The sequence below is a fragment of the Pipistrellus kuhlii genome, unplaced genomic scaffold (assembly GCF_014108245.1).
Source record: "Pipistrellus kuhlii isolate mPipKuh1 unplaced genomic scaffold, mPipKuh1.p scaffold_m20_p_10, whole genome shotgun sequence".
Lineage (NCBI taxonomy): Eukaryota > Metazoa > Chordata > Mammalia > Chiroptera > Vespertilionidae > Pipistrellus > Pipistrellus kuhlii.
The window spans coordinates 48,732,663-48,757,175 of NW_023425405.1; the positions used below are offsets into that span (position 1 = coordinate 48,732,663).

The 24,513-nt window shown below is 38.3% G+C and overlaps 1 protein-coding gene across 1 annotated transcript in view; it reads right to left on the bottom strand.

The window, feature by feature from the left end:
• FBXL13 (F-box and leucine rich repeat protein 13) overlaps positions 1-24,513 on the bottom strand; it is a 145,874-nt gene that overhangs the window by 11,045 nt on the left and 110,316 nt on the right. Inside the window, exon 18 of the mRNA XM_036429642.2 lies at positions 15,618-15,701. Within this exon, the coding sequence (XP_036285535.1) occupies positions 15,618-15,701 (84 nt within the window). The remainder of the gene's footprint in view (positions 1-15,617; positions 15,702-24,513) is intronic.

Sequence of the window (24,513 nt, forward strand, 5' to 3'; positions counted from 1 at the left end):
GATTCTAGGACCCCAGTGTATTCCCAAATCTGGGGGTGCTCCAATCCCTTAGTTGACCCTCTGTATCAGCGATTCTGAATCTGCCAATTTTAATATCAACCCTTCTAGAACTATTCTGAAATGCCAAAATATTCATATGAAATTTCTAGGGCTAGTAAAGGCCTGGAAATCATTGGAATTTCTTCCCTTTATGTCAGTGATTCTTAATTTTCATTCTCTCTTTTCAGTAAAAATGAGAAAGAAAAAACAAACAATAGAACTGAATGATAATTAGCATTCACAAGAAAATAACAATCAAAAGTTTACAACTCAGCAGTTATACAAGAAAAAAAAAATGACCCACAAAATAAGCTTGGCAGTAATTGTAAAAATATCTGAGTAGGTCAAAATGAGTAGAAATTGGAAACCAAGTTTCTAATTCAAGATACTAAAACTGTATTTATAAGAAAACTAAGGGCCCAGTGCACGAATTCATGCACCTTGAAAGGAACTGTGCCTCAAGGTTGTGGTGGGCAAAGGGGTCGGTCTTGGTCCATCCTCCGTGCCCCCGCCCAGCCCCTCCCACCACAGCCCCCAGTCCCCTGTCTCCTGGCAAGCCTGCTCCTACTGCCACCATTCCCAGGTGCTGATAGCACTGGCTCCACTCACACCTGCTGATGGCACAGAGCCAATGGGGCCAGCACGTGCAGCGGGTGTGAGTGGGGCCAGCGCTGTCAGCATGTGGGAGTGGTGGCTGCTACCCCAATCGCCCCTCAGAAACAGGGGGAGGTAGAGAGGCCTTCAGGGGCAATCAAGGCCAGCAGCCACTGCTTCGCAGCCACTGATGGAGCTGAGTGACTGGGACCTGAGCCAGGTGCCAGCAGTAGGTGGAAGCACCAGGCAGGACCATAGCACACAGGAGCAAAGAATTTTCAGTAACCACCAGAGGCTCACCCCAATGATGGCAACTGGCACCCTACCTTGGTCTGGCACCCCTGCTCACCTGCTCCACTATCCCGCAGTGGCCAAAGCTCGCCATGTTCCACACTCACCCCAGTGGTCAGCGCATGTCATAGTGACCAGATGTTTTGTTATAATACTGTTTGGTCTTTTTGCATATTAGTGTTTTATATATATAGATTCCCTTCCCCAACATGTAAGAATTACAACTATAAAAATGCCCATCACTCCAGAGATTTTGCCTCATTGTGAAACAGCTCAGATGCTTAGAGTACTAAATTGGAGACCTCAGTAAATGGTTACCATTCATTTTAGCTGTATTTAGGTTTTAGTAACCCTAGTTGGTTATTTGCAAGACATTCCTTGTTTTATATATAAAAATGGATGCCCTGGGACTTCATATCATTTCTTCTCAGAACTAAAAGAAGGGCCTATCTACAGAGGTACAGCCACCAGTGGGGGCTTCCCTTACACTGAGTATGCCAATTTTCCTTTTTTTTTTTTTTCCTAGGGAAGATTGGAAAGAATTAGTCAATTATTTTCTTTATCAAGTTAATAGAGGGAAATTTTCCAGGAGAGTCAGTTAAGCATAGCAGATAAAGCTAGAATTATGGCATCTGGTAGAGTAGGGCTAGAAGCCTAATGCTGCTGGTTTGTGGGTTTACTGAAACTCTTTGAGCCACAGTGTCCTTTGGTAAAATAATCATAACACCCATATCAAAGCACAATTATGCAGATTATATAAAATAAGTCCTGATATGGTTCCTAGCACAAAGTAGATTCTCATCTAGCTACCTATAAAATTTTATATACACTGTTATTTGAGAGGCAATAATAGCATATTGTTAGTGCTTGACACATAGTAAGCACTCAGGAAATGTTAACTATTGTTAGGATTTGCATATGACACCAATAATAATAAAAAAGTGCATATTTGTATTGTATTTTGAGAAAAACTCAACAATATTACTTATTTAACCCTAAATCATTATCTTTGCCTGACCACAAACACCAATGACTCCTTCTTTCTCTGAACTCATGTACAATAGAATATTTTCAGCTCATTTAGTACTTATAGCACTTGATTGATTTGTGTTTTGTAGCTTTGTATGGAGATCTGTCTTTAGCAACTAAGTGACATCAAAAATTGGAAGGAGCACCTTGTCAGGAAATAGTGAGTTCTCTGTTATTAGAGATAATCAAGTAGAGAGGCCACACCCACAGTGGTGCAGAGGGGAGTCTAGCTTTGAAGGATTGAGATTGGTGGTCTCCAATTTCAAATTGGAGACTAACATTTTTCAATGAGAATGCAATAAGTCTCTCAAAAGTACTGCCTGAAACTCTGCTGGTTTTTTAATACCATTCTCATAAGCATCATATTTACAACTAGAGGCACAGCACATGAAATTGTGCACGGGTAGGCTCCCTAGGCCTAGCCTGCCATCAGGGCCATCTTCCTCCCACTCACCAGTCCCCAGTCCTGCCCCACCACTGCCCATCCTGGTTCCCCATGGTTCCCCATTCACCATCCAGCAATCAGAGCCTGCAGGCCAGAGGGAAGGACCAAGAGGTCAGCCATTCCATCCGCTTGCCAGTCCCCAGTCCCACCTGCCACTGCCACCTACCCAGGTTCCCTGTATTTCCCTGTTCACCATCCAGCCATGGGAACCTGTGGGCTGGGGAGAGGAACCAAGAAGTTTGCCTTCTGCCCACTTGCCAGTTCCCAGTCCTGCCCCGCCACCACCCGCCCCAGTCCTCAGTGGTTCCCCATTGACCATCCAGCAATTGGAGGGGAGGGACCGAGAGGAGGTCAGGGCACTTCATAGCGACCAGTCCATTGGTTGTTCTGGTCATTACACCATTATGGTCGCTGTCCTTTTATTATATAGGATAGGATACAGTAGATTCTCAATAAATGCTAGTTGGTTGATCAATCTTGATGTGTCTTCAAAGATATAGAGAGTTCTGTTTTAATAATATAGGAATTCTTATGTTTCAAGGAGTAGAATAACATTGCTTTCTACTTAAGAATAGATAACCTTCAATGAACCAGAGAAAATTTAAAACAAAAAGGAATATTTAAACAATAAGAATAATTTATGAAGACATGAAACAAGCTTTAAAGGGTGATTCAAGATTCAGTGTCTGAAAATCCCTTTGGTGGCATCTCTCGATGTCTCAGGCTGCTTGAATCAGTTATGCATTAAGCCTTTTTTCTTTTTTAAAGCTCTAATATTCTTTGAAGCTGAACTTTCTCAGAGGTTTAAATTAAGCAATAATGCAAACATGATTAAAAAGTCTTTGATGCTTTCATGGTAGCATTCTCATCCATGGAAAATCTGAGACAAAAAGATTAGTATAAGGCTTTATGTGTGACATAAATCAGTGCAGATCCAAGAAATAAGAGAACTTTCCCTTGCATATTCATATTTTCCTTTAGAGATATGTAAGTCATATTAAGTACTTAAGTCTATAGGCATGTTTCAACATAATCACTCATTAAATTCCATTTCTCCCCTACAAATAAGATTATTATATACTTTTCTGGCTTCAGTGGTGCAGAATCATACATGTACCAGTATTGTACATATTATTTTTTTTGGAAAGTGGTAGGCTAAGCTTCTTCCAAGTCAAAATCCTTTATAATGAAGATGGAGAGAAAAGGCAAAAATTATCAAGTATAGACCAGTTGTTGAGGCTCAATGGTTGAGTATTGATCCATGAACCAAGAGGTTGCCATTTAGATTCCTGGCCAAGGCACATGCTGGATTGCAGACTCAATCTCCAGTAGTGGGTGTGCAGGAGACAGCTGATCGATGTTTCTTTCGCATCCATGTTTCTGTCTCTCTATCCTCCCTTCATCTCTCTCTCAAATCAATAAAAACGTATTTTTTTAAAAAAATTATCAACTTTGGCTCCATCACACATATCACTCAATTTTGCTGTAGGTTAACAACCTTGAAGAAAAAGTTGAGTTAACCTTTTCTCCAAGGTTAACTTAACCTTGAAGAAAAGATTGAGTGAGTTAAATCGTTTTTTCTCTGTACCTTCTGGGCTGAGTCAGTGGGAGGGTTAATAACTGCATTCCTAAATTGGGTATGTAGTGGAGACTGAGTTTCACTCACATTTACTGACTGTCACAATAATGTGCTTTTGCCAAAATTCTGATTTAAATCATCTCGACAGGTGGCAGTTCCCAGCCTTACACAAGCTCACCTAATGTTGCATACTTCATGACACCATCTCTTGACTATTTGTCTCATTAGGTCTGATTAATTCTACCACAGTACCAAGTTTTGTGGGGCTTTTTTTCCCCTATTGATAACTATGAGAAAATCTTGTACTGTCAAAATTTTCTATAATTAAGACTATTATAGGCTGCCTCAAAGGCTAAAACACAACTTCCACAATTTTAAGTAATAAACTAAATTCAAAAGTGTAATTTCTTGGGCCTCATATATTCCTTAAGGTGTAGTGTTCCACTTCACCAAAGACAGCATTGTTCCCACTACTCATCAGAGCAGGAGGGAGTGGTGGCCTTAGCACACTGAGTGGTGAAATATGGGCCTTGGCAGACCCTCTTCTCTTGGTGAGTTGCATTCCCACCCTCCAGAGAATTCAGGCTGAGAAAGGCTTACCTAAGGCCCAACCTTGGAGGACCATGCTGCTTTTAACTCTAGAGAGGTCTCTGAAAAGGGAAAGGGCAAGGCCAAGGCCCCAAACAAATATTTCCAGATACTTTCATGATGAAATTTGTTACCAAGTGGTGATTTGGGAAATGAATACTAGCTTTAAGCCAGCTCAAAAGTAACTTATTTCATGAAGTTTTCCCCAATTCATCTGGAAGAAATGCCTCTTCCAAATTCCTTTAGCTTCTATTTTTCTTTTTCTTCTTCTTCTTCTTTTTTTTTTTTTTTTGTTTCTTCACTTTCTAGTTGTACTATAGCTATATAATTGTCTTACCTTCTACATCAACTATAGCTTCTTGAGGCAAAATCTATATCTAATTTAACTTTGTGACCCCATTATCTATGATGCAGAAGAAGTTCAATATGGGAAAGTGTCCAAAAAAAATGAGAAATGCCTCTTAGCTCAGGAGTGAAAATGAGCACCCACAGATCACTCTCAGAACACCAAGCCTGGTCCTTCCTTGGACTCTGTTTAATAATTGTTGGAGGCAGAGTAGGAGGATGGTTAAGAGCAGAGAGTCTGGAGCACAGAGTAGAGTTGTTGGGAGGATTGAATGAGTTAATATGAATAAAGCAATTGAACAGTACCTAGCTCACAGTAAGCAGTCAATAAGTGGTAGCTAGTACTATTATTTTTATTCACTGCTTTTCAGTGGCTATGATTGCCAAATTTCTAAAATCATGCACACCATAGTAAAAATATTTTGAGCACACACTTTCAATAAACCTATATTAGTTTACTTGTAAATTATAGACATACAACTATTTAAATATTATATCTTATAAATCATATGTTGATGTTAGAAATGCCCAAACCTATAGAGAATTTTTGTCAGAGTTATTTGAGTCATACTGACCACAGGCCAGGAAGCAAGATCTCAAATGCTCAGAGAAGGACAGTTTTGCAGTTTCTTTTACAAATTTAGAATTAAGCAAGGTATAGGATAGATAATGAGATTATGTGCTCCCTTGAGGCTGGCTATTCCTTTAAGGGATCTGGAAAAGAGGATTTCTTCTGGCATTTCAAAACTGTGTTAACCTATATGAACAAGAAAAATGGATAGTGCTTGTTTAAAAAGTTTTTCCTAAAGAAGTTATAGGCCTAGGATGTGACTACCATGACCTGCCCAGCTCAGAATTTATGATCAGATTGCCTGGTGAGGTTACTTTTGCTCAGATTTATTATGAGCCCACTTTCAACCATACATATAAGACCAAGTAAAATGTATGAGATAAAAATAAATCTAAATAGAAGTTCTAATATTTTCTTGTCACACTGAAATATACTTTCTCACTCATTTGCCAAAGTAAATGTTTTCTCTGGCGATGCCTACTCAACAGTACACCTTTGGTTGTCAGTAAATTTTGACAATTTACTAGCTGCACCTACCCTGAGTATGTGATGAAAACAAATGGATTACTTTTAAAATATGAAGCATGACAAATGCATAGAAAGACATCAAATGTGGGGAAATTAAAGAACAGAAAGAGTAAGCAGTGAAAGAGAATGTGTATTGCAAAGAAGACTAGGAAAAGAATGCAATAAAATATATTTAAATTATATTTATAGTTAGGATTTGTTGGGGGGAGAGGGGGAATCCACAACCATTTAAGGTTTTAGACTTTATCTCCAAAATAAAAATGAGCCAGGGTTGGCCTACCCAAAAGCCAATCAAATATTGTTCTTGTGGCCTGTGGCATAATCCACATTTCACATTTTTCTAAGATAAGTGAAACAAAAAGGTGTTCAGTGGCCCAGTTACCTGGTACTCCTCCAAAAGCCTCTGTGGAACAAGAAGGGCGTGGAAATGACTTAAGCTATATTAACCAGCCTGAAAGAGCGGATGGGTTTCTACTTGCACAGCCAGCCACCCTGCATTTTATATTTCTCATTCTTTACCAAGAAAATGGCAACTCAGAACTTCTACTCTAAGGACAAAGTCACACCATCCTTTCGTGACTTCTTCCACTTAAGAATCTCTAGTTAATAACAAGTTCATGAACCACTGGTGCTGCTGCCTTGATCTTTCGTTTGGGGACATGTAGAATAAGAGATGATGTCGAGGGAGCCTCCTGGTCAAGGGAGGGCCTGGAAACAGAAGTTGTGTCTGTGACCTTGAGCAATTTACTTAACCTTGAGTTTCCTCATCTGAAGAAATGCAAACAACTGTCTACCCATGTCACAGGCTTCTTGGAAGTCGAAAGGAAAATGTGTGTACTCCAAAAGCACTTGGCAGACACACGCCGTATACAAATGCTGGCTTTTGTCAGCAGTGGAGTCAGAGAACCCCTGGAACAATCTCATCTATAGTTTAAAACCTGAGAATACCACCTCTTCACCTTTAAAACACTTAAGACATTGGGATGAGGCAATAGCATGCGCAGAATTTAAGTGGGGTTTGATAAGAGAAGATCTGATGAGATAAAAATAAATCTAAAAATAAATCTATTAGAAGTCATAACATGGAGAAATCACAGCTCCTGTGAGACATGCCACAGTAACTCAGTTCATATCAGGTGAGGTACAATGAGCAAAGCATGAAATATCAAAAACAGATTGGCCATTTGGGTTTAAGAAGCAAAAGAAGCATAAAGTCATACTCGTATGTGGGTAAAAGTAGGATTCTGGTGTTTATTTTTCCTGCCTTTTTATTCTTGCCTTCAGACAATCTGACCAGTTTTATTGATCTCTTGACAAGTTTTGTTTTACATGGGATAAACTAATGTCCCAGGGGCAGCTTCAAGGTTAGGAAAGGCTTCCCATGAATTACCTCCCTTTTAACACATTCTCTTTGGAGTTCTTTTCGTGAAAATAACAGATGTGCACATTCTTTCAGTGAGTCCATCAGTGCTTCAGTTGTCTGAGAATGGTTTTCCCCAGTGGGAATGGGCAAGAAGCCAGGAGTGGTGTGGGGTTTTCTTAAGAGTCAGCTATTTATCAGCCAAGAAAACATGGTACCCATGACTTCAGTATCCCTCAGAACCTTACAGACTGTGGTAAAAATGACAAGCCATCAAATCCCGCATCCTTTGAAGTTTAGCAAATTTCTAATCCTATTGAATTATCTCTGCAATTGGAAACACACACTACTCTGAAAAACAGCAAAGGATAGCAAGCTTATTTCTTTTGTGCACAGCTTTTGAAGGGAAAATAATGTGTAGGAATCTTGGTAGGAGTTTGTCTGTGATTCTCAGTTGATTCTGGGTACTTGGGTCTCTTAAGTGTATGTTGTGCTATTATGAATTCTAGGAGACAATTCTTGGCATGGATAGCACAGATTTCTGTAACAAATCTCTTGTTTCAGGTTTTGTGGGAGTTGCTTTTTCCTTAAAATACAAGATACCTATTTCTTAATTCTACCAGAGGGATTCCTTATTTCCCTCAACCAAGACTCTATAAAATTATTCTGTACCTGGGACCTTCAGGGATCTTCATCACAGACAGTTTAGTCAATTAATTCCTAATCGTAACCTGGAGTATTGGAAAAGGTAAAGAATTTTTCTGAGCAGTGTGGTCAAGAGATAACGTATCCAGACCTCCAGATGTCCCATCTCTCCATACAGGAGATTTCAGAGCAAAGGCCAAGGATTAAGGCCATTTTTGGAAAGAGATCCTACGTGTGTTGCTTTAACTATCCCTGGAGAAGAGGTGGAGTTATTGAAATCTCATGCTTTGACAACTCTTGAATGATTTAATCTTAGAAACCAAATAGAAATTCCTGTTGGCTTTTTAAAAAGTGTTGCTATGTAGAGTCAACACATCATCCTTGGCGTTATAAGTCAGAATGTGTCAAAGGCCTCTAAAGTCAATTGTGGTTAAGCACTAGGGGATGAAGTCTATCAACTTATGAAATTAATTGTTCAGAATCTTGCGTAAACATTTTATAAATAGTCAGAAAAATGAGTGGTTCAAAATATGAGTCTAAAATCAGAAAAGAATCCCTGGAGAGTAATCCAGTTTTTGCTGTTTGGAGAAGAATGAATTCAACATGAATGTTAGGGCAAGACATTAAATTCAACTCTTCTTACCCTTTAGAGAGAAATGTCCAGAACAGACTGGCCCTGGGCCGTTCTTGGGGAGGAGGACTCAGGACTGTTGCTGAGTGAGGTGGGTACTCCTAGACCTTCTGTCCTGAGTGTCTGTGTAGCTTCCTCACAATAATTATAAGGGTCTCAGTTTTATAGTGCAGGTAGTCCAGGATACAGGACTGTGATCCCTGAACCCTCATTCCCCATTCGGACTCAGCATGGAGCAGACCCACATCTATAGAACTGCTTGACTTACTGAGCAGTACTGGGTCAGGCTTGAAAGCCAAATAGATAGTGATAGATCTTGCTCTGCTGTTCTCCCAACTATGAAGTGACTCATGATTTGCCCTACACGGCCACCCTCCCTTATTCCTTGATCCATCTTCTCTACTTTTCCTTATATTTGTAAATCAAGATAAATAATCTGTTATTAAATTAATGCTCAAAGAAAAAGCAAAAATAAAAGCTTGCAACCAGAGAATGAATAAAAGAAATTAAAACACAGTGAAGATTAAAGGAGAAAAGAAACTTGGTATCTCATGTCCAAGCAGTTAAGGCAAGACTGAGGGTCTCAAAAACAGAAGAGACAATGAGGGAAGTAGAGGTTCTAGCATCTCTACTGCTGCTTACTCCCCATAAACAAAGTTTTTAGAAACTTTTGTGATCACCAGAGAACATGACATTAACCCAGGCTACAACTAGGCTCTTAAAATTCCTCAGTGATGCTATTTGCAAGATATCAGTAAACCAGTTTGTGAAGAATACAAACTAGACAGAAAACACAGAAGAGTAGATGAGGTTGAACTTCTACCACATACCTCTTATTTCTCACATAATTATAAATGTACCCGCTGCATTCTGGTTGCGGGGCTTTAAAAAACAGATATCCTTATCTGTTAGAGATACTTTTTCATCATAAAAGCTAAGAGGAGGTCATGTTTTATTTTGAAGAACAATGACATTCTTGGAATTATCTGTAAATAGAGTAAAAAACAGTAACAAATTCCAACAGAGGTCCCTTAGCTTGCCTGCAACCACCACATGCCTTTGGGGAGAGTGGGAGAGGGAAAAGACTTACACAAGTAGAGGGGTACAGAGAGCTTAGAGGTAGCCCAGAGAAAATTACAAGAAGAGAAAGTGCCACAAGAAATGCCAAAATGCTGAATAGGACTTGGTAGTTCATAGCCCCGGCTACGTGACCTCGCTGTGAAAAGGGCTTGAAAATGAGGCTCGCAGGCAAGCAAGTCAGATGGCAGTAGATCATCCTTAACCATGTCTTCATCCCTGTCCACATCCAAATTGTCAAGTCTCATGGGCTTTGCCACCTAAAAGTTCTCCATTGCATTCCCTTCTCTCCAACCTCACTGTTACTGCCCTTGTTCAAGCCACCATCCTCTCTCCTGTGGACGATAACAAAGACCTCTCAACTTTTATTACCTTTATTCTAAATAGCTGTCCTCTCTCCCCTCTGCCCTTATATCTAACTTTAATATATTTTTTAAAATCTTTATTGTTGAAAGTATTACATGTGTGTTCACCATGCTCCCCATGGACCCCTTCTAGCCTGCCCCTGGCCTTTACCACCCTATTGTCTGTGTCCACTGGTTATACATATATACACACAAATCCTTTGGTTGATCTCTTCCTACCCACCCACCGCCACCTTTCCTCTGAGATTCGACAGTCTGTTCCATGCTTCTATGTCTTTGGATCTGTTTTGTTCATCAGTTTATTTTGTTCATTAGATTCCACATATGAGTGAGATCATGTGATACTTGTCTTTCTCTTACTGGCTTATTTCACTTAGCATGATACTCGCCAGGTCCCTTCATGCTGTCTCAAAGAATAAGAGATCCTTCTTTTTTTTTTATTGCTGCCAGGTATTCATGGTGTAAATGTACCACAGTTGTTGTTCTTTTATCCACTCATCTACTGATGGGCACTTGGGCTGTTTCCAGATCTTAGTTATTGTAAATTGTGCTGTTATAAACAGAGGGGTACATACATTCTTTTGATTGGTGTTTTAGGTTTCTTAGGATATATTTATAGAAGTGAGATCACTGGGTCAAATGGGAGTTCCATTTTAATTTTTTAGAGGAAACTCTATACTGCTTTCCATAATGGCTGCAAAGAGTCTGCATTCCCATCAGCAGTGTACTAGCGTTTCCTTTTCTCCACATCCTCGCCAGCACTTGTCATTTGTTGATTTGTTGATGGTGGCCATTCTGACAGGTGTGAGGTAATACCTCATTGCCATTTTAATTTTCATCTCTCTGGTGATCAGTGACTTTGAGCATTTTTTCATATGTCTCTTGGCCACCTGTATGTCTGCTTTGGAGAAGTGTCTATTGTCCATTTATTAATTGGATTGTTTCTCATAAGCTGTATGAGTTCCTTATATATTTAGATATTAAACCTTTATCAGATGTATCATTGCCAAATATGTTCTCCCATACAGTAGGCTCCCTTTTCTTTTTGTTAAAAGTTTATTTTGCTGTGCAGAAACTTTTTATTTTGATGCAGCTCCATTTGTTTATTTTCTTCTCAGTTTCCATTGCCCTAGGAGAAGTACTGGTAAACATTGCTACAAGAGATGTCTGAAATTTCACTGTCTATGATTTTTTCTAGGATTTTTATGGTTTCACGACTTACATTTAAGTCTTTTATCCATATTGAGTTTTATCTTGTATATGGTTTCAATTGGTGGACTAGTTTCAATTTTTTTTTTGCATGTATCTGTCCAATTTTCCCAACACCATTTATTGAAGAGATTGTTTTGACTCCATCATATGTTCTTGCCTCCTCTGTCAAATATTAATTGACTATAATGGTTTGGGTCTATTTCTGGGGTTTCTGTTCTGTTCCACTGATCCCTATATGCCTCTTCTTGTGCCAGTACTAAGCTGTCAGGTGTTTGTTTGTTTTTGTTTTTTAAAATCCTCACCCAAGGATATTTTTCCCCATTGATTTTTAGAGAGAGTGGAAGAGAGAGGAAAAGACAGAGAGAAACATTGATGTTAGAGAAACACATCGATTAGTTGCCTCCTGCATGAGCCCTGACCAGGCATGTGCCCTTGATCGGAATCCAACCTGGGACCCTTCAGTCTGTAGGCCTATGCTCTATCCACTGAGCCAAACTGGCTAGGGTGTACCAGACTGTTTCCATTACAGTAGCTTTGTAGTATAACTTGATATCTGGTATTGTGATCCATCCAACTTTGTTCTTTCTTGAGAATGCTGCAGTTACTCGGGGTCTTTTTGGGTTCCCTACACATTTTGGAGTGTTTGTTCTAGATCTGTGAAATATGCCATTGGTATTTTTAATAGGGATTGCATTGAATCTGTAGATTGCTTTGGTTATTATGGCCATTTTAATTATGTCAATACTACAAATCCATGAACATGCCAAAATGTGTGTTTTCAAGAGCACCAAATAATTTTAATTTCATATGATCATTGATGTCTAATGTTCTCAGAAGAAAAAAAAAAACTCACGTTGAAGAAAGTAATGAAAACCAGATTCTAAAGAGTCAATACTGGGACTATACACACTCAAACTGCATGTGTTTTGGTTTTCAGTAAAACACTAAAATGAGGTAGTTCGTGACTCTTACAAAACCTAACCAGTGTAAAAATATTTAATTCCATGTTTTTCTCATTAAATCATCATATGTAAAATAAAAGTTTTCAATGTCTTATAATAAAAGGAGAATCTCATATAGTTATCTTTTATAAATAACAAGAAAAAAATTCCTGACAAATTGTAGATAATTCAAACATCTCAATTTAATCACCTATGTCACCCCCTTCCTCTCTCTCTCTTGTAAATCTAGATAAGGAATTGTGAAATTGACTTTATGCATCATTTTCTCCTCCCCACCTCCTTTGTCTTGTTTATTTTGAAACTTAATAATTGGGCTGGAGGAGGCACAGTGGAGTAAGATTACCACATGCCTGGAAGTGTGAACCTTGGAAGGGGTAAAACTGGATAAAAGCCACCACACACACACACACACACACACACACACACCAAAGGCAGGAAAAGGGGATAATACAAGGAAAAAATTTTTTGTAAACTTGAATAGAACAGCTGATCTTGTGCAACTAATAAATAATTCTATATTTCTATGCTCCTGTATTGACCCATTTTTTTCTTTTAGCACACTGAAAATGAATATACACCTATTTTAAAATATTTTATTTATTTATTTATTTATTTATTTATTTATTTATTTAATTCATTTTGTTAATCTTTGCCTGAGGATAAGTTTTCCAGAGAGTGAAAGAGAGGGAGAGGAGGAGAGAGAGAGAGAGAGAGAGAGAGAGAGAGAGAGAGAGAGAGAGAGAGAGAGAGAGACTTCTGTGTGAGAGAGACAAATCAATTGGTTGCCTCCCACAGGCACCCTGATGGGGGCCAGGGATTGACACTGCAATATGCCCTTCACCAGGAATCAAACCTGCAGCCCTTCAGGTGTGTGGGCCACTGAGCCACACTAGCCGGGGCAAAAGATTACATTTTTTAAAGCTATGCTAAACTCAGCTGTGTGACTATATAGTTAGCATATGGATAAATGCTTTAATCTAAAATATCTCAGAGTACCTGAAAATAGGTTTATTTTCAGGCTCTAAAGAGTGAAAATAAAAATGACTGGAACCCATAGACCAAAAGAGAAATGGCAGAAAATGCTGGCTTCCTGGTACTTAGCCTCAGCATTTGATCAGCACTCTCTCATCCAAAGGAGCATTTTAAAAATTAATACATGATGCATATCAAGAGGCCATTTCAACACTTCTGAATTATTTCAATTCTTCTGAATGATTCTTAGTTATTGGTCAAATGTAATTGATTATCATCTAAGAAATATAATTCAGTATTAAAATATTAATATTTAACTTTTATTTTAATAGCCTTTGCTCTATCATCTTGTCAAAGGCCCTTTGAAAGCCTGACTAAATCATATTCATGGATACAGTTTTCTGTAAATGCAAGTTTAATTCTTAAATGAGCGGCAATACTTACTATCAATAGTAAATCATGGTTTATTCTTAGGGGAACCTTTTGGCTTTTTCTCCTAATAGGTTACATGTGTCTAAGGTTTTTTTTGTGTGTGTGTTTTTAAAAATATATACATATTTCTTTATTGATTTCAGAGAGGAAGAGAGGAGAGATAGAAATATCAACGATGAGGGAGAATCATTGATCAGCTGCCTCCTGCACATCCCCAGTGCCCCTTACTGGGGATCAAGCTCGCAATCCAGGCATGTGCCCTTGGCCAGAATCAAACCTAGGACCCGTCAGTCCGCAGGCTGACGCTTTATCCACTGAGCCAAGCAAGCTAGGATGTGTCTAAATGATTTGTAACCCTTTTTGTTACTGTAGAATTACAATCTTGCCCTAAATGGAACTTGCTGGCCTCTCTGTGATCTTTGAAGGATAGTGTTTGTTCTTTGTATTTTTTTATTTTTAAAATACTTTTATTGATCTTTACAGAGAGGAAGGGAGAGGGATAGAGAGTTAGAAACATCGATGAGTGAGAAACACTGATCAGCTGCCTCTTGCACACCTCCTACACACCCGCTACTGGGGATGTGCTCATAACCAAGATACATGCCTTTGACTGAATCAAACCTGGGATCTTTCAGACTACAGGCCAATGCTCTATCCACTGAGCCAAGCCAGTTAGGACATGTTTGTTCTTTTTAATTCTTTACACAATTGAATATAGTAGTAAGCACATTTCTTAGGAACTTCTTAGAACCTTGATACCCAGGGCCTGGAATTGGGGGAAATTGACATTGCTTGACACTAATGCCCCTAAAGAAGATTTCTTACACTTTTCCCTTAAGTACCATTACATTGACCAGACAAAGTGAAATATAGTCAAAATAATTTGAAAACAATTTTTCCTCACTAAGTCATCTTGTCAGTCAACCATTTACAGCAGCATTCCTCCATTTCTAGTCTCCATTTTTTGTAAAACTAGAATTATATGATAAAGTCTATAGCACTGTTTGATCTGGCACCCTCTATAGGACTCATCAGTTTATATAATACTTTAACACTCTCCTATTAGTGGTGTTAGAACTTTTTGTAAAGAAGCTTGCAGACTCATGGGAGACAGCTTCAAGTTTGCCATGCAGTGTGGACTTGTCAGCTATCACTTGTGCCATCTTCCACTTGTGGGATAAATCCTTTTACCTCAATAAGTTTTCTTCTTTAATTTTTTTCCTAGTTTAGCCCCAGGTTTTCATAAGTCTCAGTGTTTTTGAGCTCTCAGAAAACTTTATATGGCACTCCCAGTGTTTAACATCTATCCAATCCTGGTTTATTGGTTCCCCTTTAAAATGTGACCTTCCATGGTTTACTAATAGTTAACCAGATTTTATCCTAGTCCAATACAGGTATAACATGTGATTCTGTTTTTTCTACTGTAACAGTACATTGACATGCTTAATGTTGTACCTTGCTCATAGTAGCTACTTTATGACTTCTTAGGTATACCTCAAGGCCAGGTCTAGGAAATTTACCTTTCTCATGAGTTTTTAAATTACTAATCGAACACGTAATTGTTTATAATATCCAGCTACTTACCTCATGCTTTCCATTCTGGTAAAATATGCTACCCACTGAGTTTGAGTAACGTAAGTCCCTAATTGTTAAGTACCTGGTATAACTTTTCAAACTCTCCCAATTTTCATGGTTAGACTACATAACATTTCTATATGCAAAACACCTTTATAGGTTTACACTTTTATCATATTGCATTTCATCATTCTCCAAGTAAAATGTCTACTTATACCTAATTATCCTAGGAATTGATCTTGTCTTAGCCAAGATCACATACATGTACAATAGTTTATATTTCCAAACCATTTTTCCCACTGTGACCTACAAAGTTTATTTAATTTGTGCTTAATTTTCTATTTTAATTCTTTATCAAAATGACTTAATTATCTTACCTGAATTCCATAATCGGTAAATTGATAACACTCAGCTAGAGAAAGTTCCTTTAATTTCTTATGTCTGGAAAGTTTCGACAAACCCTAAAAATGTTTAATGTAAAAATTACTTTGTGGTTATAGTTTAGATAGAAGATATATTTCCAATAAGATAGCCATTCATACAAAAAGGTTTAGCTTCTGTCTTATATTTCTTTACACTTAGCAAATCATAAAATAACTTTCTTTAGGCAACATCATTAAATAAAAATTTCATGTTGTCTCTATCTATTGTTTTTGCAAAAAGTGTCACAGTACCCCAGGACCAGAAAACTCTTTATCTTGTTACCTGTTTCTGAGTAAATGTTATCTAAATCAATACAAACAAATCTTAAAGACCCCTAAACTTGCTCCTTTATTTTGAAGATATTTAATGTGGCTAATGAATCTGTTTTTCAATAAATTCTTATTTATGTCTCACCTAAAAATCTTTAGCTGACTCTATTATGTTTAATTGCTTGAAAATAGGGAATAGATCTTTATATAAAGGCCTGTGGACAGATAAACATTCATCAATAGCCCACTTCTTTTTCAGTTCAAAAGCTTTCTTTCTTCTTTAAAAGAAATCAGATTGCCCTTTTCAGTTTAAATTTAATTATAGTTTATATATTACACTAGAGGTCCAATGCACAAAGATTTGTGCAAGAATGGGCCTTCCTTCCCCTGGCTGTCAGCACTGACTTCACTTCAGCCAGAGCCACCTTTCTGCCTTCCCACACTGTTCAGAGGTGCGAAGCTACAGGGGCGGTGCAGTACACCTGCATCGTTACCATGGCAATGGTGCAGGTGTCCTGCCCTGCCCCCAGCTGCCTGCATATGCAAATAAACCCACCATCTTTGTTGGGTTAATTTGCATACTCACTCCTGATTGGTTGGTAGGTGTTGTGAAGGTGTGGTCAATTTGCATCTTTCTCTTTTATTAGTGTAGATTAGTTTCTTGTGTAAATATAATGATTCAACCTTTATGTACCCTACAATGTGATCACCACCCTAAGCCATAATCATCTATTACTGTGCAAATTTACACAATGTTATTGACTATATGTATATTCCCCTTCACCTTTTTCACCCAACCCTACACCCACACCATTTTGGCAATCATCAGTTTTAATTGCTGTTTCTATGATTCTGCTTTTGTTTTGTTTGTGCATTTTATATTTGTTTAAGATTCCATGTTTAAGAAAAGCCATATGGTATTTGTCTTTCTCTGACTTATTTCACTTAGCATAATACCTACTTGGTCCATTATGTTCTTAAAGATGGCAAGATTTTATTTTTTATTGCTGTGTAGTATTCCATTGTGTGTGTGTGTGTGTGTGTGTGTGTGTGTGTGTGTGTGTATCAATAAGCATTTAGAGCACTTAGGTTGCTTCCAATTCTTGGCTATGGTGCAATGAACATAGGAGTATGTATATATTTCAAATTAGTTTCCATTTTCTTCAGTTAAATACCCAAAAGTGGAATTGCTGGGTCATATGGTAGTTCTATTTTTAGGTTTTTGAGGCAGCACCATACTCTTTTCCATAGTGTCTGTACCAATTTGCATCCCATAAGCAGTGCATGAGGGTTCCCTTTCTCCACATCTTCAATAATACGTTATTTGTTGACTTTCCAATGATAGCCTTTCTGACTGGTGTGATGTGATATTTCATTGTGATTTTTATTTGCAATTCTCTGAAGATAGCCCTTAAACTTTTTAAAAAATATATATTTTATTGATTTTTTCAGAGAGGAAGGGAGAGAGATAGAGAGCTAGAAACGTCGATGAGAGAGAAACATCGACCAGCTGCCTCTTGTACACCCCCTACCGGGGATGTGCCCGCAACCAACATACATGCCCATGACCGGAATCGAACCTGGGACCTTTCAGTCAGCAGACCAACACTCTACTACTGAGCCAAACCGGTTTTGGCAGCCCTTAAACTTTTTATGAGTGCCGAAACCGGTTTGGCTCAATGGATAGAGCGTCGGCTTGGGGTCTGAAAGGTCCCGGGTTCGATTCCGGTCAAGGGCATGTACCTTGGTTGAGGGCTAAATATGTTTTACTATATTTATTATGTAGCCAAGTTAGAATTTTTTAAGATGAATTGGAAATTAAGTACACTTGCTGTGACATTTAACAGTCTACATTCTTTTTACCACTTTATTGAAAATCACTAAAAATTAATATTCTCTAATATTGAAATAGATTTTCTTGTTTTATCACTATAATTTCTCACTAAAATGTATGACCTCAAAAATTTATTACTTAACATCATTAGCCATTAGGTAAAAAAAAAAAAATCAAAGCCACAATGAAATGCCACTACATACATACTGGGATGGCTGTTCTTAACAAGACAGATAATAAAATGTCTTGGTGAGGATGAGAAGAAATTAAAACTCACTAACTGTTGATGAGAATGTGGGATGCTCCAGTCACTTTAGAAAACAGTCTGGCAGTTCTTCAAAATATTAAACATAGAGTTACCATATGTCCCAGCAATTTCACTCCTAGCTATATATCCAAGAGAAGTGAAAATGTATTTCAACACAAAAATTTGTACACAAATATTCCTAGCAGCATTATTCATTTAGAGAGAAAAAAAAAGTAAAATTAGTCAAATGTTTCAAATGATGAAAGATACATGTGTTATAGTCATATGATGGAATATTTGGCGATAAAAAGTGTACTGATGCATACTACTATTGATGAACATTCAAAACCTTATGCTCAGTAAAAAAAAGTCAGACCTAACCCCGGCTAGTGTGGCGTGGTTGGTTGGAGCGTAGTCCTGTGCACCAATGGGACACAGGTTTGAATCCCAGTCTGGGCTTGTATGTCCAATTCTCTGTTGGGTGTGTGCAGTGTTCATTTTATTAATGGCTTTCTGACTTAGAAGCTTTTCAGATTAATGACCTAAAGAAATCAGAACGAGCTAGGTAAAATGTTCTACTTGGCATCATGAGGCTCATAAAAGCTCCAAATTAGGAGGTGTTCTCTGAAACAAGTGATGGTTCCAACATTTTACAGACTTTCTTTATACTTTTACAAAGTCTTAAATTTCAGGTCTGGGCAAAATGCACTCATTCTTAATTCATATTCATTTGATAGATATACTGTATATTTAGCATGTATTTATTATACTGATCAGGGTCTGGGGTAGAAACTGGGAGTATAAAGGTCAGTGAGGTACAGTATTTGCTCTCAAGGAGCCCACAGTCTGGCATGGAAAACAGGCATATACAACAGATTATTACAACCCAGTAAAAGGTAAATACTGTGCATAGTGGTGGTACTGCAGAGGGATGATGAGGCCAGCCACTGTGGATTAGAGAAGACTCCATGGAGAAGGGTCATAAGTTGCCAAGAAAACTATAGAGGGGAATACATTCTAGGTAGAAGGAACAGAATTGCAAAAGCATTAAGATTTAAAACAATATGGGATGTATAAAGAACTATACAGCATGGCATAAATAGATTTATAACAAATTTTTTGTTGTTAATCCTCACCTGAGGATATTTTTCGATTGATTTTTTTATAGAAAGTGGAAGGGACTGCTGCCATTTTTGGGGGGTTTATCTTCTATAATTGAAACTTTGTATCCTTGAGTGGAGGTCTAGGCTTGCCAGGGTGTGTGGAAAGCTTGGCTTCCTCTATTGCCAGGGAAACCCAAGCCTCTCAACTGCTCTCTGTGGCTGTAGCCATCTTGGTTGGGGTTAATTTGCATACTCACTCTGATTGGCTGATGGGCATGGCTGGTGGGCATGGCTTGTGGGTTTACCGGAGTGATGGTTAATTTGCATATGACTCTTTTATTATGTAGGATATATATATATATATATATATATATATATATATATATATATCTCCTACATATATATATATATATACACACACACACACACACACACACACACACACACACACATTTCTCTGAGCATTTGAGCATAAGTTTCAGATATCATGATGCTTTCCTCTACATATTCTCTCTGTATCTCATTAGGAATAAGAACATTTTCCTATATATTATCTATAATAATAAAAGCATAATATGCTATTTAGACCAATAGCCGGATAACCTCCCAGACATCATTTCAGATGTCCTTCCAGATGAAGCCACTGATCTGGAAATAATCCAAGTACCTATCAGTAGATAAGTTGTTAAGAAAAAAAGCTGTGGTACATTTACACAATGGAATGTAAGATTGTCGTAAAGAAAAAAGGAAATTTTACCTTTTAGACAGCACTGATGGACCTGGGTATTATTATGCTAAGTGAAATAAGCCTGCCAGTTAGAGAAAGACATGATCTCATTTACAGGTGAATCTAATGAACAAAATAAACTGATGAAAAATAGAAATAGAGGCATGAATACTTGGAACTAACTGACAGCTGTCAGAGTGGAAGATGGGGGGGGGGGGGTGGACAGGATGAAAGAAGGTAAAGAGATAAGCCCAAGAATATATATACATATAACCATTAGACACAACAGTGTGGTGATGGCCAGAGGGAAGGGGCAGGGGAGTAGGTGCAAGGGCTAGGTGGAGGCACACAAAGGGGGAATGGAAATGGGGACATCTGTAATAGTGTCAACAATAAAAATAAAGTTAAAAATAATGAATAATGAGTGAAATTTTGCAATGTTTGTAAAAAATGACTTTAAATCACTTGCAAAAAATCAATACGTGAGTTCATTAAGTGTTTTTATATATCAACAAAAAAATTATATAAAATATTAACACCATGCTTAATTCCTTTACACAGACTCTAAACAATTCTGGACAGTTTACAGTCTGTTTCAAACAAAACAAAATAAAAAACAAGAATATTGAAGCAAAATATTAAGCTATGAATGTTAAAATGACAAGTACATATATAGATAAACAATTTTGTTTTACAGAAACTGCTAGAAACATCTCTGTCTTCAAATTACTTGATCCATCTATGAAGTTTGACCCTGCTGACACAATCTCCTACTTTTTGAAATACCACCTCCCTTGGTTCCCATGACAACACTCTGAATTCTCTCTCACCTACTTCTTTGCATGTTCATTTCAGTTTTCTTTCTTTGTTCATGTTCCAACTTTGCCCAATAAGTGCTAGCGTTCTCTGGAGCTTTGAACTTGACCTCTCGTCTCCTTCTGTCTCTCATCCTTGGCTTCATCCACTTCAACCACCTCTGAATCTAGCCAAAATCTCTCTCCTGAACTCCACATCTTGTTTCCCAATTGAAAATTAGAAACCTGAATGTGCCATAAGCACCCCAAACTCAGCACAGTGACTTTCAGAGGACTGGCATTCAAACTGGACACCACAAAGTTTTAGTGGATTTTTTCTGATCTTTCTGTTAGTTTCAGCAAGGAATCTAGTTAAAACTGAATGGCTCACAATGGAATTGTCATTGGTTTAAGTACATTGCTTCTTCCTCTGCATTTTGTATCTTTTATGACCCTCATAAGGGGTCCTTGTTGGGAAATTTTTAAGAAATGTAATCTATACAACTTTTATGATATTTGATATTTTAGTACAGAATATTAGAAAACCCATTCTATGAAATAAGATGGAATGGAGTGCCCAAGAGTCTAGGATGATTGAAAACTCTGATGTAATTTTTGGGGGTTAGATCATGGGAAATCTAAAAAACAAAAGATCCTTGACAATCATCAAACATAAGCAGCCTCCTTTTTCTGAGGATACAATGGGACATGAGTTGGGATGCAGCAAGTAGAATTGGGGAGGGGTGAAGGAGGGGGATGTTAAATGCTTGTGTAAATTATCTGCTTTCAGTAATGCTTGAATGGGAATATTCCCAGGTTTTATGATTCCTTGCCAAACACACTGAGGAACAAAACAAAACAAAAATGAAAATTCTGAAAGTCAAATGGCTATTTGTCTTCTTTTTGTAACCCAGGTCCAAAGGAGCCCATCCTATAAAGAGATGTGACCTGGTGCTGGAATTAAACATATCTAAAATGAAATTCAGCATATTCTCTCTAAGTCCTAATCCCTCTCTTAGATTCTTTTCCTGGCTAATGATACTACCATGTCTACAGTTGACCATTTAAAACGCTGGGCATTGTCTACAGTTGACCAATTAAAACTCCCCTTTATGCTCCCCATATCTAGCCAATCACCAAGCCCTATCTGTACTATCTTTTAAACATCTCTCATATATGTCCCTTCTGTCACTACTATCAAAACCTTGTTATTTCTAGCTATCATTGAAGTAGTTGACCCCTTCTTACATAGATCTTCCTTACTGTCATTTCTGTGCCCAAGTCTGTCTGAGTCCTTCTACGAAGAGTTCTTCAGTGTTTCCCATTGCATATAGCATGTTGTCTGAATCGCTTTGCAGGCATCCAAGACCGCTCACATTCTTCCCTCCACCTCCTTCTCCAGCTTTACCTCCCACTACTTCCCCTGTCTTCTTGGGCCATACTATGACAATATGAAGTTACCTTCCAACAGATAACTTTCATGCTACTTCCTTCACTGAGAATGCCTGTCTCTTCTTAGCAACCTACTGAAGCTTTCAGCTGCACCTCAAAAGCTGGAAAGCCTCGCCTGACTTCTTCACAGAGACATAGCACCCACTTTCCAACGCCTCCACTCGGCCAAGATGCAGGATCTGAGCACAAGTCTGTATTACAACCAATGTGCCTCATTATTTCAAAAATCAAGTTAGTTATTGCGCAGATGTATTTCATACTTACCATGTGCCAGGCATTACGTTGAGCAGTTTACATTCGTTATCTTATTTAATCCTCACAACACTGAAGAAAAGTAATATTATAATCACTTTTCCAAAGAGAGGGAAATGGAGGCACAGAGAGGTTAGGTAACTTGCCCAAGGTCTCACAGTATGCAGGCGCCAGCCAGGATGTGTACCCACACTCTGAACTAGTGCTTTTCATAATCTGTAACCATATAGTGCTGTTACTATTGTTGCTGTTTTGACACTAGACTGTACCTTGAGAACAGTACTATGGCTTTAAATTGAGTACTCCCAAAACTTAGCACAGTGTTTGACACAGCTGACAATGAATAAATTATTTATTGTCTTTAAAATTAGCTGTTTTTAGTAAACCCAGTTTTCTCTTATCTTGCTGGCATATTCTCAGAATTTTTGTTTGGAATCTATTTCCCTTTGTGAATCAGTGTTTATATTTCATATGTTTCTTTCTGAGAGATTTCTTCTGTTTGGTTCTGCTTACCACATTATTTTATGAATAAGGGACAAAACTTCTACTTGGAAATATGTTTTATTTTGATTCACACATTCCCCTTCCAGAATCACTGATAACACTGTCTTGTACAATGTCCTTGAAAATGTATCTTAACCTCCCAAGTGATTTCCCCTTTTATACTCTGTTAATGATTACAATTTTGTAAAAATAACTTACCCTTCCTTCTAAGCTATTTTTGTTTGTTTCTATTTATTTGACTGTTAGTATGAATTATTTTTTAAAGGTATCAACCTCCCTGACCTAATTTATTGATCTACAGAAAGAAAGTAGGCTTTGCACAACACACAGAAATGGGTCCTATATGTATTTATGGAGGGAAGGAAAATCAGCATCTCTGTTACCTAAAAATAGAGCAACTTGCCCTGAGGCTGTTTGCCTCTTACCTGAAGGAGGCAGAGAGGAGGGTTATGCCACCAAAGAATTTCCCTGAAGGAAGTGGCAAGCTTAGGTTGGCCACTGCTTTTTGCAATGTTTTTGGTAGGCGTTTGGCAGGAAACAGGACAACTGCCTGTAACCTCTGCGAGGTAAACCACTGTTGCTAGTTATGGAACCAGCAGACGTATGCGTATAAGGCCAGTGGCCGGAGAGAGGGGCCATGGAATGGACGAAGGAGAGGTCCAGTTTTGTATGAAAAAACACAAGGGCAGACTTCTTGTTATGTGCAAATCCCTTTGTCTCTGAGTTAGCCTGCTTCCTTTTAACTCCCATTCTTTCTATTTCTTGAATCCCAAGTGATTTCATATGTTTCCTGCCTCAGAGGTTTGGCTTCACTGAACCTCAGGCTTTGTGTGTGTGTTCCCTGCAGATGGGTGGTCTCTTGAAAGAGTATCATCAGATTAAGACATGCAGCTGTAAGCACTCCCTCTCCAGCGCAGAGCTTTGCTGAGAGAATGTGGAATTTAAAGAAGCCGTGTTTGGTGGAGAGGAGGGAAATGGTACTAGATTCATTCACTCACTGACGCACTGGTCAAATATTTCATATTGCTCTTAATTTTAGGCATTATGCGAGGCATCCCTAAGGCGGGATGATCCAGCCTCTGCCCTCAAGAAGACAGACTTGGGACAAATATTAAAATAGAACGAGCTGATTGCTTTAGTGAAGGCATTATAAAGTACGGTGGAAACACAAGACAAGGAAATCCTAAGCCTGCCCAGGAATTCCAGCAGAGCTTCACACAGCTGGAACCTGAAAGATAAGGGGAGCGGACGTTTCAGACAGAGGGAATAACTTTCAGGGATGAGAAGGCAAGGAGAGCTTCACTTGGGGAGCCATATAAGAGAGTAAAGGTAGGCAGGGGTCACCCCAGGAAGAGCTTGGCCCTTCACCTGGATTATTTAGATTTCACACAGTGGGGCTCCTGAAGGATTCTGAGCAAAGAAGTCAAAGGTTCAGATTTGCATGCTGGAAGAACTGTAGCAGAATACATTTGAGGACAGTGATATTTAAAGCAAGAGAGGTTAGTAAGAAGAAATGGTGCTTGAACTATGGCAATGAAAGCAAGGCTGGAGAGGAGAAGGGGAAGAGATATAAAAGATATTTAGACTACAAAGATTGTTAAAATTCTCACATTGGCTTTTTTCTGTTCAAGGATATTTAGTCATAGATTATTTTTGGCTGGGAATATC